This window comes from Petromyzon marinus, chromosome 54, assembly GCF_048934315.1.
Source record: "Petromyzon marinus isolate PM22_M1 ecotype Great Lakes invasive population chromosome 54, UKy_Petmar_22M1.pri1.0, whole genome shotgun sequence".
NCBI classification, from domain to species: Eukaryota; Metazoa; Chordata; class Hyperoartia; order Petromyzontiformes; family Petromyzontidae; genus Petromyzon; species Petromyzon marinus.
Window position 1 is genome coordinate 3,596,552 of NC_133720.1, and position 19,106 is coordinate 3,615,657.

At 50.5% G+C, this 19,106-nt stretch overlaps 1 protein-coding gene across 2 annotated transcripts in view; it reads right to left on the reverse strand.

Annotated features, from left to right (window-relative positions):
* The window catches only part of LOC116954089 (nuclear factor of activated T-cells, cytoplasmic 3-like), a 148,431-nt gene that overhangs the window by 90,647 nt on the left and 38,678 nt on the right, over positions 1-19,106 (reverse strand). For both annotated transcript variants that reach the window (XM_032974516.2, XM_032974515.2), the window contains exons 2-3: positions 1,762-1,913; positions 1,026-1,309 (exon numbers count right to left, since the gene is read on the reverse strand). In XM_032974516.2, coding sequence (XP_032830407.2) covers positions 1,026-1,309; positions 1,762-1,913 — 436 coding nt within the window. The remainder of the gene's footprint in view (positions 1-1,025; positions 1,310-1,761; positions 1,914-19,106) is intronic.

Sequence of the window (19,106 nt, forward strand, 5' to 3'; positions counted from 1 at the left end):
CGTCGATTGGACCTCCGTTTTGAACGCAGCGACACGTCGTCCACGTCTCGCTCCACCGATCTCTCCCACACCTCACCCCGCCGCTCATCCCCCGCGTCGCACTCGACACATCGCACACCTCTCACTCCGCGCATCTCAAAAATCTTACCCCACCTCATGTCACTCCACACCTCTCATGCCACTAACCTCCCACACCTCACTCCGCTCATCCCCACATCTCACTCCGCTCATCCCCACATCTCACTCCGCTCATCCCCACATCTCACTCCGATCATCCCCACCTCTCACGCCACTCTTCCCCGCACTGCTCCTATCTCCACGTCTCCGCGCGTGGCCCTGCTGCTCACTAATGACACGGTCGCGTTGACGTTACGTTGAGGTCTCACCGCGTACGATATTAATTTTACCACCGTGTTTACCGCGTCCACCCATTTCCTGACGGGCGTGCGTGGCAGCTTAGTTAAATTCATTTTGTTTGACCAGGTGAGAACCCAGCAAGAGACCAGGTTATGTTGTAACCTCATTTCCACGATGGCCCTGGGACGTATTAACCAAACATTTTTTAAAATGTATTTTACCAGGTAAAGCCCACGCAGCCATTAGCTCTGGGCCATATATGATAACTCAACGAAATGGCTTATCACGTGGAAATTTACAACAGCCAAATACACGAAACGCATGTATGTGGAACTTCTTTCGCACCGTACGGAGCCAACCGTGCTAATCGGAGGTGCAGGGGAGGGACAACAAACTAAACACAAGAATACCCGGAGAAAAATCCAGGCCACCACGGCAAGAGAGATAACACACAAACTCCAAATATACAAGAGATGTCAAGGGTCGGGATCGAAAACTCACGAGCTCATGCATACCTGGGCGAGGTAGATAGCATCTCACCACGGACAGAGAGAGAGAGAGACACGCAAACTCCAAATATACAAGAGGTGTCAGGGGCGGGATCGAAAACCCACGACCTCATGCATAGCAGGCGAGGGAGACAACACCTCGCCACCACGGGGACCCACCTGCCCCTCTCCCTGCCCTCGTGCAGGGCCCTCGCCCCGTCCACGCCACCGCCGCCAGCGGGGCCGCCGGCCCCTCCCTCCTCCAGCACGTCCATGTCGTGGCGCCGCGGCGAGATGGACGTGATCTGGATGCTGGGGCACTCAAACACCGGCATCTGCTGTCGCGAGCCGGGGCCCCCCGCCCCGCCGGCACCCCCCGCCGGCGGGGCGCCTGACGAGCCGCCGGGGCCCTGCAGGTAGCTGTAGGTCACCTCCCCTGGCTCGCCGCTGGGGCCGGTGTAGCCCTGAGCAAACGGAGGAGGAGCACGCGCACGCAGGCATGACGGGCTCGGAAAATCTAAAACTGCGAACCGTTATAATTTTAACAGGTAAGGCCCACATAGCAGTAACCCCCACAGCCTCTCCACAGTGTGTGTCACCCCCACGACTCTACTGCATCTTGTCTTGTCTTTCAATATTGCAAGACAAAGAGCAACCCTCTCACCCACAACCCACATACAGCATGTCAACAGACTGTTGGGGCAAGTCTTCTTAGCGGCACATGCCAGGCCGCCTTTGTCTCCCTCGTGCCGATGTTTACGCATTGCAGCAGGTACTCATTTGGGACCGAGCCAACCTACGGAAGGCCCAGAAACCGGTGCAGGCAATCATCACCGATGTTGGTCGTGAGCTGGAATCAAACTCGTGCCGCCAGGTACACACGCGCAAACAGGTGGCCAATGCGGTGGGTCCATACCGTGCCGTGGTTTGCCCGTGGCGGGGAGCAGAACGTGGCGGCGTGGCCCGAGGCGGACGCGTGGCAGGGGATGGCGATGGGCGCGTTTGTGGCCGCACCCACGGCATCCACCCCACCGCCAGGGCCCGGGAACCCCGCCACGTCGTCAACATCTAGAGCGGCACGTGGGCACACACGCACGCGGACACGGGCACACGCGGGAAAGCATACACGCACGCATGCGGGCACGGGGAGAGACAAAGAACGATAAATGAGATGCATGTTACACCGGGGGCGCGTCGGGTTAGCTCGCACCGCGCTATAAACCGAGGGATACGAGTTTTGATTGCTGGCCACGTCCGACATCAGTGGGGGGTGATGGGCACCCACCGCCTTCACCTTACCAATGCCAACCGAGCCGTGCGGTCAAGAACGGTGAAGCGGCCCTGATCTTATCTTTTATATTCGTAGACCGCCTTACTTTTCTACGACCCGGGAGAGACGGCGTCGCGGCGGCCAATGGAGACGTGCGTATATTCTAGTGCGTACTCTGAAAAGTAAAAGGATCCACTCTCACCAAACGACTCGTGGGCAAGTGCATCTGGGCAAGACGACTTCGCGAAAAAGGCAGACGGCCTAATCCCACAGGACGTCCACTGCTGTATGTATTGTACGTACGTTGAACTTCTTTCGCACCGTACGAAGCCAACCGTGCCAATCGGAGGCGTGGGGGAAGGACGACAACACTAAACTGCTGGAGTGTGAGAAATGGTGGCGGATTTGGGGAGTCATTTATCCAGCAGGGGACTAAATATGGCCGCAACTCCTGCTGCCGCTGCTGCTGCTGCAGCCAATGATGATGATGATGACAAAAATTTAACGTACAAAGTTTACCTCGGGTGAATGGCCCGGCTTGCTGGCCTATCCGAGACTGCGATGATTTCTGACCAAAAATTGATCGCACCATCATCAACATTTGACTGCGATGCAAATCCGAAGCGTAAATTATCGGGGGAGACACGCGCTGGTGCCCCACCCCCCATCCCCCACCATGAACACGAAAACAAAAACAAAGATCCCACGTATAGCCTACAGACTGTTGGGGAAAATTCTGTTTGCGAGCACCTATGAAGGCCGGCACGGCACACGAGGGGGTGGGTGACCAACACCACGCCCGGCCGGTTTTGTCTCCCCAGTGGCGATGTTTACACATCGCACCAGGTACTCATTTGAGGCTGAGTTGACCTAGGGGAGGCCCAGGGCCGGTTCAGATAATCGTCACCGGTCTTGGCCGCGAGCAGGAATCGAACACGGGTCGCCAGGTTCGTAGCGCAACGCGCTAACTGCTACCCCACCGCTCCCCACACACAAACGCGCCGAGCGACCGTCACCCGTGTCGTGCCCCCCCCCCCCCTCCATTAGAACCGTGCCTCTGAAACTCAAGGCCTCTCCCCCCCCCCCACCCGAGTACGTTCAATTTAGCGCAGGACACGCTGTCGAGCGGCGGAGAATTAAAACAAAGCCACGGTATTTCACGGCGGAAAAAAAAATTCAAAGTGCCATTTAGTTCACCCCACCGGGCGGGCACGTCGCCACGCGCTTGAATCATCATCATCATCGCGGTGTAATTTTACGCCTCGCACAGGTCACGGGCGTGTTCAAGTCGGCGCGCTAATGCCCAGCATATTCGCTGTGAATGCACCGCGCGAGAACGAAGTGTTACGGGCCCTGTCCACTCACAAGAGGTTAGAAAAAGCGCTGCGTTACCGATCGATCTGACAACGTCTTGAGCAACCGGCCCTCATTGGCTAGACCAAGGCCTGGCAAAGTTCACACCACTCCAGACAAGACGACGCGTCCAAATTGAAGACGCTCACGGAGCGATTACGTCAGTTCGCGAGCGGGTGCTAGGCGGATTGCTACATCGCAATGACCATGAATGGTGGCGGTGGATTGGGGAGGCTTTCAGCCAGCAGCAGATTGACCATGGCTGATGACGGTGATGATAAATCGAAGGAGTTTGTATTGAGAGGCTGGCAGAGCATTGGAACTGGCACAGCTGAGTTCGAATCCAGGCAGTGGTTTGCCCGTTACTCTGTGGAGCAGAGGATAATTTAAAAGGATCTCACGAGGTAGCTCTATGATATCTACTTTGGTGGCAACCATTCCCCAACACGAAAAAAAAAATCAACGCTGCCCTGCGCTGAGATAACTGTGGATGCTTAAGTGGCGTGACGGCGGTGGCATAATCGGGATAAAATAGGGGTGGGTGAGAAACAACTACAAAAATAAATGTTGAGCAAACAATTGATGTCTTTCATTAGCACAAGGCCATCGCGAGAATCCGGTTTGGCATTGAATGACGTACACTGTGACCATGTGCACGGGGTAGAGGGCATTCTGTCCTACACTTCACGTGGCCCAGCCGCACTCCTTTAATCATTCAGCTGATTCCATATTTATAACACCAGCCCTATATGTAGCGTAAAAGACAAAGACCCACCCCCACCCCATATAGCCTGTAATAGACTGTTCGGGGCAAGTGCTGTTAGCGAGCGGCACCTATAAAGGCCGACACGGCACACGAGGGGCTTGGGTGGCCAGCACCACGCCCTGCCGCTGTTGGCTCCCTCGTGGAGAGGCCGAGTCGACCCAGGGGAAGGCCCACGACCAGCTCAGATAATCGTCACTGGGTGTTGGTGGCCGTGAGTGGAAATCGAACTCGGGTCGTAGGGTTTGTAGCGCAGCGCGCTAACCGCTACACTACCACTCTCCACGCAGTCACACACACACGCACAGACACACAGTCAAGTGGCATTGTTACACAACATATTAAGATTGTAAATGCGAAGCGTCTTACATGCAACAGACGGTGGCGCCATGGTTTGCACATCGTAAGATGAACCCGGCAACCCAGGCTTACCGATTGCCGCGTTCACCATTCGGATTTCCAATTGCACGAATTTTTTGCATAAATAAATCAACCACAAATTAAGTCATTGATTAAGCTAAATCGATGTAATCGATTCAATTCGTGTAACCATAATCGGAATCATCATTTAGCCTGGAGGAATCCGATGAGCCACGAAGCTCTTTTTTTTTTCACAATGGCACGGGGTAAGAACGTTACAACAACAACAAAGTACGGCGACACACGAGAGGAGTGAAAAGTACAGGAAAAGGTTAAAAAAAAATTTTAAACTAAACCATCCCCATCCTGATCGCGCCAGCTCGCCTGCAATGTAAATCATAATGCCAGGCACCAAACAGGTGAAGGGAGGGCGGGGGGGGGGATTGGTGGCAGAACCCGACAAGAGGCTAATTTGTGCCGACAAATGAATCCCACACACTTGCACTTTCCACGCCCGAGTGAAAACGCCGTGGAAACACAAAACTCGCAAGTTACACCGAAATTTCGACTCAGGTGGCGGTAATGAAAAACAACACACGCCCACAGCAGCACCCAAACGTAATCGACATGCACAGAAGGTGCTGAACGGACATTTATAGCAGCCAAAATAAACTTCGCGGCCAGAATTGTGGGTTTTCGAGGGAGACGAAACTGCCCAAGGCAATGGGGGGGGGGGGGGGGGGGGGGAAATCAAAACACTGCAGACACATTGGATGTGCTCCCTGTGTCCGAAGTAATGCAAACCAGATGCCATTCGCCGTCGTGCGAAAACCAGGAGATTTCGCAGGGAAGGATGTAATAACGTCAACTTGTGATGCGTCGCTCTCGTAGAGACAGAGAGAGACGCAAGAGGCGTGAATAATAACAGACAAAGCGGCGAGCCAGCGCCAACAACTGCCTGAGCTCTGCAGTCCTATGTGTGTGTGTGTGAAGGCGTAATTGGCCAATTAATCAGTACTTTCACGTGGGAGGAAACCGGAGCACATGGGAAAAAAAATCCCACGTGCGAGGGGATAACACTGTCCACAATTATTATAATAATAATCATCATCAGCCATTGTCAATCGACGAGATTAAACTCCAAAACGCTACGTGAACGACTAAGAAAGCACACCACAACAGGAATGTGTGTAAAGGCGCAATGGTGCGCTGCTCAGAAAGCAGGAAGGTTTCATGACTTGCGAGCGCGTCACGTGACCAGAAGACTGCATTGCACAATGCTCCGAGTCTTGTCTAGACGGCCTTACACGCTTGTCTCATAGTTCCATAGTTCCATTTATTTTGGTATAGCCCTGTGAGCCATTCGGCTCTTGAATCGGGTGCAACCGCAACAAACAAAAACATGAACAGGAAAACATCTTAAAGTGATTATGTGACTGTGCAAACAGAAAATCCAGGGAAAAAAACGGCAAAATATTCCTGAAATAGCACCGTACACCAACGCTGTGTGCAAAAATCCCAGTGGGATGCAAGTCAAACAACAACAACCACAAGACAACTAAGATTAAGGCTAACTCCGTACTACAATAAACAAAAGCATGGCCAAAACCAAAAAAACCGTTTTCGAAATCACCAAAATAAAGCCATAAATGCAATGTAACAGTGATCATAGGAACTGTGACCGAATTTTTTTACAATAAACTACATAAATAACATGTAACACCAAACCCTAGAGCCATATTTTAGGCCACTGAATATCAGTGGCAGCTAGGGGTGTACAACTCCTCTAGAGCACTTTTGAGTGAAGATCTCATAGGTAGTGACTGCAGCCCGAGTTCGATTCCCGGCCGTGGCTAATATGAGCGACAAGAGATATCTAAACCAGTCCTGGGCACCCCCCCCCCCTTGCTCCCTATTTGTCCTTCCCCCGCACCTCCGATTAGCGTGGTTGGCCATGTACGGTGCAAAAGTTCAACATACATACACTGAGCAGCATAGTGAAGCATGGCCAGACAACTGACCATGACCGAGACAACATGGGGAGGCCTTCATCTGGTAGTGAAATGACAAAGTGGCTGCAATATACGAACTATTTATATTTTACCAGGTAAGGCCCACCGAGTGAAACGACATGGCCACAAATGAAAGCCCAACGAAGTGGATTATCACGTGGACATTTACAGCAGCCACATACTCTAAACGCATATTCATTCTAAATGTGGAGGGGAAAACCAGGGGACGCGGAGAAAATAAATCCACGCGACCACGGGGAGAGACACGCAAACCCCAAATATACAGCAAGCGTCGAACCCACGACCTCCTGTATACCGGGCGAGGTAGCAAACATCTCGCCACCGCGGCATCCAAAACATCAGGTGGCTATGCCAGATTGATGCTACATTCACACATCCAGGGTGTTACGTGGGTCGGCTGGCCAGCGAATGCTTCCCAATCACGCTGCCGGCAAACGAATTGTCGGGTGCAAAAGCTCCCCCCCCGGTCTTCCGAGGAGGATCTTGTTTTCTGGTACTGCACTTGTGAGTCGGGGGGGGGGGGGTACGCAATGTTCCTGCCAGATGGCCCGTGCATGCCTTCCTCTGCGGTGGAGCGAACACGGAGGAAACCGCTCGCTGTGAACGCCCCCCCCCCCGCCTGTCTGGCCCCCACGGTCGACATCGCGGGTGAGCAGAGAGAGAGGAGCGTCCGTTCCCGCACGTTCTGGTCGGAGGCGAGGGTTGAGCTCCCGCCGCTGCCGCTGTCACGTGACGAGGCAAGTGACGCCGAGGTGGCAACTGAGCGAGCGGTAGGGGGTGGGGGAGTAGGTGTACTCTTTTTCCTTAATTTTTGTACTATTTTTTATTTTAACTATTTTTATTTTACGACCAACCAGGCAAGGCCCACCGAGCTGCTATAGCTCTTTTATTTTTCACAAGCGACCCGGCCACAAATGATAGCTCGACAAAGTGGCTCGTCATGATCTCGTGGAAATGTATCGCGGGCAAATATACTCTTGAACGCGCGACATTGATTTAAAATGCGAAGCGAAAAAAACGGAGCACCAGGAGAGAAAAATCCACGCGACCACGGGGAGTACATGCAAACTCCAAATATAGAGGCATCAGGGGACGGGATCAAACCCATGACCTCCTGTATGCCAGGCAAGGTAGATAATATCTTGCGCCACTGCGGTGCCCCAAAATAAAAAGTTGGGGCCGTGTCTCAGTTCCTGGTAGGTGGCCTGAAAAAAAATCGAGTTGTTTAAAATAATCTACAAGAAAATGATTCTCTCTAATAAGACTTTCTCATCCAGACCAGTGTCCTTCATTGCAAGGCCCGCGGGCCACTGGTGGCCTTTAAGTGCGGCCCTTGACAATACACAACATGTGAAAACACCCCCCATCATCATCATCACCGTGCTGCTGTCAAACCCCCAATGGTTTCAAATAATGAGTGGCGGCCCTCACACTGATTCATAAAGAGGTCATCACGATACCTTACAGTATAAATCAAACGAAGGTAGTCCTACCTATAAAACCAAGACGCATATAATAATATAAAAATGAGAGGACATACTCGAGGAAAAGCTAAATGGAAAAAAAAATTGTCTTGCAGTTTCCTGAACTCTTTCGATACTCGGAGCCAATCTGAGGGGCCGGCGGAAGCGAGTTCCACATCTTGGGCACAGCGGAGAATGAAAAATTCTAGGTTTTGCCAGCAGGGCTTGGCCTGAGGAGAGCAAGGCATGTATCTCTCTACCAGATGTAGTCTGGGGGGCCAGAACGGGACCGCAGGTACTGAGGACCAAGGCCGTTTTGAGCTCTGTAAGTCACTGCAGCTGACTTAAATTGTATGCGATAGCCGACCAGATGATGCCCCTATTGGCAAAAGTGGCCCTCCCCCCCTCTGAAAATTAGTGAAGACCACCGAACCGGAGGATACAAGAAGCCCACCACCAGCCATTCAGAAATCACCTTCCTAGAGACATCTCTCACCGTTTCAAAGCAACGCTTTCGCAACCATCTTCCGGACGACGGCTCTTCTCAATATCATCTTTCTCCAGATGACAAGATGCGCGTTTTCTCCCACTTCCCCCACTCTCTGTGTATATTCTTTCATTTTATATTTTACACCCCCATTCCCTGCATTTCCAGGACGACACGTCGGGGTGTGGATTACTTTGCCTCCCCCCCCAACCCAACCCCCACCTGGCATCTTATAAACTGTGGAATACCGTCGCTACGCAAAAGTACGCGCGCGCTCATTATGAAGGGCAACTTATGCAACAGGCGTCGGCCATTTCACACCGAACGCGCTAGCCTGGCAACAAAACCTCGCAGCAGCAGCAGTGGCGCACTTGGTCGAACGCTCACAAAAGTGTAAAAACACCGCAGAAAAATATTTTCGAAAAAATTGAGAATTGGAAGGGAAAAAAAAACAAGGAGTGTTGACCCCCGGTGAGAGCCAGCGAGTGGCTCCAGCCCGGTCACAACGCGCACGACACCACGGAGACCTTGGTCACAAAACGCGCGCAGACGGGCGGGGGGGAGGGGGGGACGCCCTGCTCATCAGCGGCACCTGCGGCTGCAACGAGCCCCTTGGGGCTTCACCGACAAAGTTCGGTCGCCCGTTTTGCAGCGAAGGCGCCGGAAGCAGCTACCTGCGCGTGCAGGCGTTAACGCATCCTTGCGTCGTCGGCTGCAGGTGCCGCCCGCGGGCATCGTAGTAGGCAATGCACGCTGGCCATTCGACCTCTCCAACGCGCGGCAGCCGAAACAACGGGGGCGGGTTTCTGACATCCATATACTGGCCGCTTGCCGTTTTGAGTCTTTGGGTCTTGCGCCTTAGAAACCCGCGCACACTTGTTTTTGTTGTTACAGAGAAATCAACGCTCTCAAGTGCAGCGAGAGAGAGAGAGTTGACGCTCTCATCCCCGGTCACCGATAAAAGGCACACAATCTAACGTTCTCCATTTGTGGCGTTTCGCTTAAATTTGGCTAAATATCAGTGCTGAGACTTAAAAAAGACGTGTCCGTTTGACACACACAATGAACGGTCTTTGGAGGGCATATAAAACGTGTTTCTCGAGTGTGGATAAAGGGTCTCCTTAAAGGACTTTTGAAGCAGTTCTCTGATGTCAACTTCACAGGCCATGCTCTGACCAAGGTCATACTTGCAATGGGTCTCAATGGGTTTACTGCATATTCTTGGCTACATTAAGGGTACCGACACGAGGCTGCCTGCACAAGTTGCGAAAGCAAATGTGTTCGTGTGAAGTGAACCAATGGCAATATCACAATGGGACTGGAAAACTAAGTAAGGCAATGAATACAAAATGAAATAAAAACACTTACAGTACTATTCTCTATACAAAAAACCTGAGTGCATGTGGGTTAAAGTGAACACCCCACATCCGGGTACTGCCTAGCTCTACCCCAATCACAAAGCATGAGTGCACGCACACACAAAGACAAAGATCCCCCGTATAACCTTCAAACAGACTGTTGGAGCAAGTGCTGCCCGTGAGCACCTACAAAGGCCGGCACGACACACGAAGGGGGTGGGGGTGGCCACCAGCACCACGCCCGGCCGCCTGTCTCGCCAGTGGCGATGTTTACACATCGTACCAGGTACTCATTGGAGCCTGAGTCGACCTCGGGGAGGCCCAGGACTGGTTCAAATAAGCATCATCAGTGTTGGTGGCCGTGAGCGGGAATCGAACTCGGGCCGCCGGGTTCGTAGCGCAACACACTAAGCACTAACGCCACCGCTCCCCCACGCACACACAAAAGACAAAACCCCCCGTGTAGCCTGAACTATAGGCGGGCAAGTGCTGTTAGCGAGTAGCACCTATGAAGACCGGCACGGCAAACGAGGGGGTGGGGGTAGCCAGCACCACGCCCGGACGCCTTTGTCTCCCGAGTCGCGATGTTTACACATTGCACCAGGTACTCATTTGAGGCTGAGTCGACCTCGGGGAGGCCCAGAACCGGTTCAGATAATCGTCACTGCTGTTGGCCGTGAGCGGGAATCGAACCCGGGCCGCCAAGTTCGTAGCGCAGGGCGCCAACTGCTACAATTCCGTGGACGCGCACACACACAGACACGCGCAGACACACAGACACACGCGCACACACACAGACACACGCGCACACACAGACACACACGCACAGACACACAGACACACACGCACAGACACACAGACACACGCGCACACACACAGACACACGCGCACACACACAGACACACGCGCACACACAGACACACGCGCACACACACACAGACACACACGCACAGACACAGGCGCACACACACAGACACACGCGCACACACACAGACACACGCGCACACACACAGACACACGCGCACACACACAGACACACGCGCACAGACACACGCACAGACACACACACGCACACACACAGACACACACGCACAGACACACAGACACACACGCACAGACACACACACAGACACACGCGCACACACACACAGACACACGCGCACACACACAGACACACACACAGACACACGCGCACACACACACAGAACGGGTGCTGAGCTGCGGTTAAATAACGCACTCTTTCAGATCCCTACTCCAGCCCCGCTATAATTTACCACACACCTGGCGGGCGACTCCCCCCCCCCCCTGCCAACCCAAACACACGGCACACAAACTGCAGCCCCAGCTGCCATAAACAACAAATGACAGGCAGTTAAAACTCCGGCATGCTTCTGTGTGCTTTTTACAAAGGAGGATTTGGATGGTGGTGGTGGTGGTGGCGGCGAGGGGTGGCAGGGGAGGTGTGGGGGAGAGGAAATTGAAAGTTGACTGAAAATGTGTCAAACCCCTTTCAGGATGGGCTTTGCAAACACTAAATGGTAATAGGGCTCAACAACACCGGGGCGTTAAAGGCCTTGACAGGGCAGTTAAAACAATAACGACGACAATTATTAATGTCTTCGTTTTTAGAGCATCCCCGACACCGAGAGCCCACGATAGGACAACAAACAGCACGGTTGGGTTAACCCACGGTGCGAAAGATACAACTAATTAACGTATTGTTTTTCGGGCATTGACACAAAAGCCCATGACAGGACACAGTAATGAAAAAAATAGCAACCATTAATTTAATTTTTCAAACGACATTCAATGCTTCATGAGGGCCTCCCGATGTATAAGAGTTTAACTTCTTTCGCACCGTCGCACCGTACTATGTAGCCGACCGTGCATGCCGCCGTGGGTCGCGGAGGATTGGCTGACCGTACTTCACCACGCTGGTGATCACAGGTCTGTGAGAGGAGTGCGCAGAGGAGCAGTTCAGACATCGCTCAACACCGAGGTTAGCCGTGACCAGGAATCGAACTCAGGAGAACCAGCTTCACATGTCGCAGTGCACTAACCACCGCACCACCACCACCACCATCATCATCATCAGACAGCATCGTGATTCTGCTCGTGCTGTTGACACGTGCTTCCTGAGCTCAGTGTTCTTCACACGTTTTCGGGGGGGGGGGGGTGGGAGTGCACTTTCGCCGATGAGACATCATAAGTGTGAGAGCCGCCACGCATTATTTGAAACCACTGGGCCTTTGTGACAGCACCAAGATGATGGGAGGGTGTTTTCACATTCGTGTATTGTCGGGGAGGTGGACGCACGTCAGGGGCCGCGCTAAAGGCCACCAGGGGGGCCCACCCGCCAGTGGCCCGCGGGCCTTGGCAACGAAGGACTCTGGCTGGTGACTCTCGATGAGAGGGAGGGAGAACGACTCTGAGAGGCGAGGAACAACGGACAAGCGTGAAGGCAGCCAGCGGCAACAATCGCCCAAGCCCCGCGGTCCTCTACGTGGCAAAGGTGTTCTCGCCGATGGTTTCGTGAGCGTGCAATGCAAGTGGGAGGAATCCCGAGCGCACGGGAGACAACCCCACACATGCTGTGCTGTTGTCCCGTGTATGAACCCAGCAGCTGGCTTTGGAATTGTAGGATGTCAGGAGATCCTGATGACTTTGTCATCAGGTGCATACATTACCCCCCCCACCCACCATCTACCCCGCCTCCCCCAAAAGCTCCCCAAGCCACCTGTTTCATTTCGACATTTCACAAACGAGGCAATGAAAACGGAGTTCATAGATCAAACTCAAAACAAAGTAACTCTAGAGCATTTCGCCCAGGCAGAATATCAATAGAACTACTGTACCATTATCTACAAACTGATTCTCTACGGAATATTCTCTCCTCCTGGGCAAACATCCCACTACCCCCCCACCCCCCCCCCCCCGTTCGGGAAATTGGTTTAGCTTTTCAAATTATTCAATACCCAACTAGGCATGCCACGAGAAATTCATTCAAATTATAATTTGAAAGTTCACGATAAAAGATTCTAATTATACATTCCTGTATACAGGAACTCCTCTACTTACGACCAAGTTAGGTTCCAGAGGTCTGTTCTGCAAGTCGATTTGTTCATAAGTCCAACTTTACTCCTGTCGAATCACAACACGTTGTGCGGCATGCACACTAAACACGGGAAATGGTTTTAAAAGTTGTATATTCTCCTGTAGATGTAGATGCCACTGGTTCTTCACGTTCTGCAGATGTAGACGCTACTGGTTCTTCATGTGGCATCTACATGACATATGGACAGGTATGTTCGTATCTCTGAAAGTTCATAAGTCGAATGTTCATAAGTAGAGTCCCTGTATGCTCATACTGTGAACGGTGACGCCGTGACATGGCACATTGCACTATGAACCCTGCGGGCTGGGTTAAATTATCGGCCACGGTGGGAGTGAGTGTATTGAGTTGGTGGGTAGGTGTGTGGTTGGGTGGGTGAGTGGGTGGGTGAGTGAGTGAGCATGTTATTTTGACCTGCAGTGTGGTGAGTGAATGGGTCGGTGTGAACGAGTGGGTGAATGAGCGTGTTGTTGTGACCTGCAGTGTGATGAGTGGGTGTGTGGTTGGGTGGGTGAGTGGGTGGGTGAGTGAGTGAACATGTTATTTTGACCTGCAGTGTGGTGAGTGGGTGGGTGAGTGAGTGGTTGAGTGGGTGGGTGGGTGAGCGTGTTATTTTTACCTGCAGTGTGGTGAGTGAATGGGTAAGCGTGAGCAGCAAGTGGGTGAATGAGCGTGGTTGTGGGTTGTTGGACACAGTGCGGTGGATGAGATGAGACATTCAGTCAGGTCCACCGAGTCCTCAACAACGGAGGACGAATCAATGAATGACGTTCATGGGAACTGCGGTTCATTCAACATAAGCCTGATACAAATCAATAATCATTGCAACTTTACAATCTATGACGCTTACAACGGACGTATTGTCAGCCTCACAATATATAACGGGACTACAACAATTGTGACATCATCACAGCCATTATATTTTTTGCTCCAGAAAACCCTTTGGCAAAGTGGTAATTTAATGGATAATGGCTATTTGTTTTGAACTGGAATTGCTGCGTTTGTTATCCCACAGACGGCGTGAAATTCGGGGAGTTTCCAGCAGGACAAATGCCGAATGCCCATTTAATATGGCTGCCAATGAATCGACTACAAAAGAAATAATCGATCACTCTTCATGAATGAATTGGTTTCACGGGTTATATATTGCTTTGGCATTGAACGCAAACGCACAGGCCTTGATATGTTGGCGCCTATTACTTCCGTGAGAGACAGACAGAAGCTCCTTGACATTTCAATTCTCACTTGAATGGCGAAGTGTTGCAGAGATGCATTCGCTACCCTATCTGGCGCAAAATAACTAAGAGCTCCCCACCCCTGACCTCCATCCGAAAGCCGAGTCACTTTGCACGTGAATAATAACCGACCCGATGTGTGTCACAGTGCAAATTGGAAGAAAAAAAAATCAGCAGCAGCAGCAGCCGCCGCCACGACTATAACAAATTTTCGCGCAAACCTTCCCACTGGCCGTTTCGCCGTCACAATTTTCATTTCCAAAGAAGGTAACGCGATAATAATCCGGCAGGGATTAGCGGTGGAGCATGAGACACTCCGTTGAGCCGAGCGCACAATTCACAGTCGGACGCAATCATACTTTAGCACATTAACAAGTAGTCGGCTTTTGTGACCAATATCCATGAGAGGTCGTTAAACCCGGCCACCAATCCTTGGGTGTCGCCATGATGAGGCTGGTCATAATTGCCGTTGAAACGTCGTCACTGAAATTGCAAATGCTGTGTGTTGAAATAGTAACTTGTTGTCCACGTTTTGTCTACGTGACAAACCTTAACCAACAGGCTGTGTTGGGTGGTGTCAGGTGTGTACGACACATTCGTATTTAGTCGATCTAACAACAAAAAAATCCCCTATTATATGGGCAACGGTGCTTGCGATTTAACTTCTTAACACTGCCAAAGCACTGCGAGGACACGCACACCGAATTAAGTACTCAAGCTTCTCGCACACACCAGTCAGGGAGTAACCGGTTGAGGCGCCGAGTCAGCGAGGTATCCTTGGCGGTGTTTGGTCACCGTGCGTCTCCTGTGTATCTACGTCTGCTAAGCTGGCCGCGTGCGTGGCTGAGCGGGAGAGAGCGAGCGGCTCGCGATCGGAAGGTTGCGGGTTCACATCCTGTTCGGGGGGGGAGGGGGTTTGACTCAGCCCATCATCATGTCTCCTGGGTCGATAAAATGAGTCCAACTTTTCTGGGGGAAGTCAACAGTCGATGTCCTATGGAAAGAGTCTCGCCATATGAATGTGGAATTTACTTCACTGGCTGAGTGAAAGAAATCGCTTTGACCTACACTGGTTTTTTTAATTCCCGTACGTCATGACAATAACACGAACAGTACACTCATGCAAAGACCTCCACACACTGTGTTGGATTTGAGATTAGCTGTTGGTAATAAAGCTGTTAGTCCGTTCGTTTCATTCGCTCGCAACTTGTGAGTTGCACCTGCATACGTGGAAAGCCGCGTGTCTCAGCAGCTAGAATATTACAGCCTCGTTGTGACTTAGAAACTAAAAAATGCACCCACCCGATGGAAGACTGTTCAAGCGCGAACGCAAGGATTGGCAATAGAGAACTTCTTTCGCACCGTACGTAGCCAACCGTGCTAATCGACGGTGAATGACACATCACTCAAACTGAAGGAAGGCGGGGCTTGGACAGGATGACGGCCGTTGATGAACAATAACGACGGAGTTAGAAAACCAAGCGGCGACGACACGCGTCCGAGAGAGTGGGGTATCCACCTAACAGACGGGAGCAATAAAATCAGCTCCGTGTGGTGGTGCCGGTACCAGTTTCCAACGCAGGCCCACACATTTGAGTGGCAAACAAATACATTTTGTGTTTTATAGTGAGAACATTCTTTTTTTTTTAACGATCAATAAAATGGTACGTTTTTAAGATGCAAAAAAATATCACCTGTAAGAACAACATGAAGCCCTTTATCAATCCACTGCTGGATGAAGGCTTCCCCTTGCCAAGTTGGTCATGGGGTTTGTTGGAACCATACCTGGCGAAGAAGGGGGGTGGGGGGGGAAGGACCAGTCCCGATATATCGCTCGCCACCAATGTTAGCCGCGGCCGCCAAATGAAAGAAGGTCGCGTGTACACAGCGCCGTTGCTGACGAGCCACTGAGACACCGGTCCACTGTCGTTGCTACGAAGGTTGCCGGCGTACGCTAACAAACACACGGCAGCCAACGTCCGTGGACATTCTGCCAACACCGCACAGGGCTGTCCGAGCAAATCTATTTTGTCACACAGTAGCACCCCTCCTAACGACCACCTCTGTCAACGACTAATTGCTGAAGGACGGGCCTCCATAGAGCCCAATGTGTAGTGTATAGTGTCGTGTATAGTGTAGAGTATAGTGGTGTATAGTGTAGTGTACAGTGTAGAGTATAGTGTAGTGTATAGTGTCGTGTATAGTAGTGTCGTGTATAGTAGTGTAGTGTATAGTAGTGTAGTGTATAGTGTCGTGTATGGTGTAGAGTATAGTGTAGTGTATAGTGTAGTGTATACTAGTGTAGTGTATAGTGTAGTGTGTAGTAGTGTAGTGTATAGTGTAGTGTATAGTGTAGTGTATACTAGTGCAGTGTATAGTGTAGTGTATAGAAGTGTAGTGTGTAGTTTAGTGTATAGTGTAGTGTATAGTGTAGTGTATAGTAGTGTATAGTCGTGTAGTGCCTCTATAGAGCCCGATGTGTTCGCTTACCGACCATTTCCCTGTTAGCGACGGGCTGTTGTAGGAGCAGTAAATATTAATAATGCATTGATTACCCACGTTTATTTTAATATTACGTATTTGTTGTTAGTATCTTTATGTATTAATATCCATTGTTTCAATATTATAAAGTACGTTTTTTGGGTGAAAAAGGGGGTAACTTTGCGCGTGTATTTCCTATACTCGCTTCACGACCAAATCGCGTAACGACCGGTTTCGTGGAACCAATTACAGGTAGTCCCCGACTTATATACACAGGTAGTCCCCGACTTACGATGGAGATGCGTTACGACGACCCCATCGTAAGTCGAAAATATCGTAAGTCGAAGATGGCCTAGCCCTACCCAGGAGTCTTAAAGAATGGTGATAATTTAGCAAAACAGCCATTTACAGTGAGGGAAAAAAAAGTATTTGATCCCCTGCTGATTTTGTATGTTTTCCCACTGACGAAGAAATGATCAGTCTATAATTTTAATGGTAGGTTTATTTGAACAGTGAGAGACAGAATAACAACAACAAAATCCAGAAAAACGCATGTCAAAAATGTTATAAATTGATTTGCATTTTAATGAGGGAAATAAGTATTTTACCCCCTCTCAATCAGAACGATTTCTGGCTCACAGGTGTCTTTTATACAGGTAACGAGCTGAGATTAGGAGCACAAGCTTAAAGGGAGTGCTCCTAATCTCAGCTTGTTACCTGTATAAAAGACACCTGTCCACAGAAGCAATCAATCAGATTCCAAACTCTCCACCATGGCCAAGACCAAAGAGCGTTCCAAGGATGTCAGGGACAAGATTGTAGACCTACACAAGGCTGGAATGGGCTACAAGACCATTGCCAAGCAGCTTGGTGAGAAGGTGACAACAGTTGGTGCGATTATTCGCAAATGGAAGAAACACAAAAGAACTGTCAATCTCCCTCGCCCTGGGGCTCCATGCAAGATCTCACCTCGTGGAGTTGCAATGATCATGAGAACGGTGAGGAATCAGCCCAGAACTACACGGGAGGATCTTGTCAATGATCTCAAGGCAGCTGGGACCATAGTCACCAAGAAAACAATTGGTAACACACTACGCCGTGAAGGACTGAAATCCTGCAGCACCCGCAAGGTCACCCTGCTCAAGAAAGCACGTATACATGCGCGTCTGAAGTTTGCCAATGAACATCTGAATGATTCAGAGGACAACTGGGTGAAAGTGTTGTAGTCAGATGAAACCAAAATGGAGCTCTTTGGCATCAACTCAACTCGCCGTGTTTGGAGGAGGAGGAATGCTGCCTATGACCCCAAGAACACCATCCCCACCGTCACACATGGAGGTGGAAACATTATGCTTTGGGGGTGTTTTTCTGCTAAGGGGACAGGACAACTTCACCGCATCAAAGGGATGATGGACGGGCCATGTACCGTCAAATCTTGGGTGAGAACCTTCTTCCCTCAGCCAGGGCATTGAAAATGGGTCGTGGATGGGTATTCCAGCATGACAATGACCCAAACACACGGCCAAAGCAACAAAGGAGTGGCTCAAGAAGAAGCACATTAAGGTCCTGGAGTGGCCTAGCAGGTCTCCAGACCTTAATCCCATAAAAAATATGTGGAGGGAGCTGAAGGTTCGAGTTGCCAAACGTCAGCCTCGAAACCTTAATGACTTGGAGAAGATCTGCAAAGAGGAATGGGACAAAATCCCTTCTGAGATGTGTGCAAACCTGGTGGCCAACTACAAGAAACGTCTGACCTCTGTGATTGCCAACAAGGGTTTTGCCACCAAGTACTAAGTCATGTTTTGCAGAGGGGTCAAATACTTATTTCCCTCATTAAAATGCAAATCAATTTATAACATTTTTGACATGCGGTTTTCTGGATTTGTTGTTGTTATTCTGTCTCTCACTGTTCAAATAAACCTACCATTAAAATTATACTGATCATTTCTTTGTCAGTGGGCAAACGTACAAAATCAGCAGGGGTCAAATACTTTTTTTCCCTCACTGTACAGTACCGAACTGTATAAACTATATACTGTATGCATTTACTAATTACAATACTGTATTGCACAGTAAATTTCAAGTAAAAAACAAGGTAAATTCTTAGCCTACCTTGATGAACTGCAATTTCACGTAAAGTTTTTTTCAGGAAACAATCCTATCTGCTAAAAAAACTTTTAACATGCATGGAACGTATGTATCGTATCGTGGCAACCCTAAAATGAAATTGCTAAAGCCATGTATCATACATGCATTGAACGTATCGTAACGTATCATATTCTACTGTTACTCACCAAGATTCTCTCCATCGTCTGCATACTTGAACGATGTCAGGTTGTTGATGGC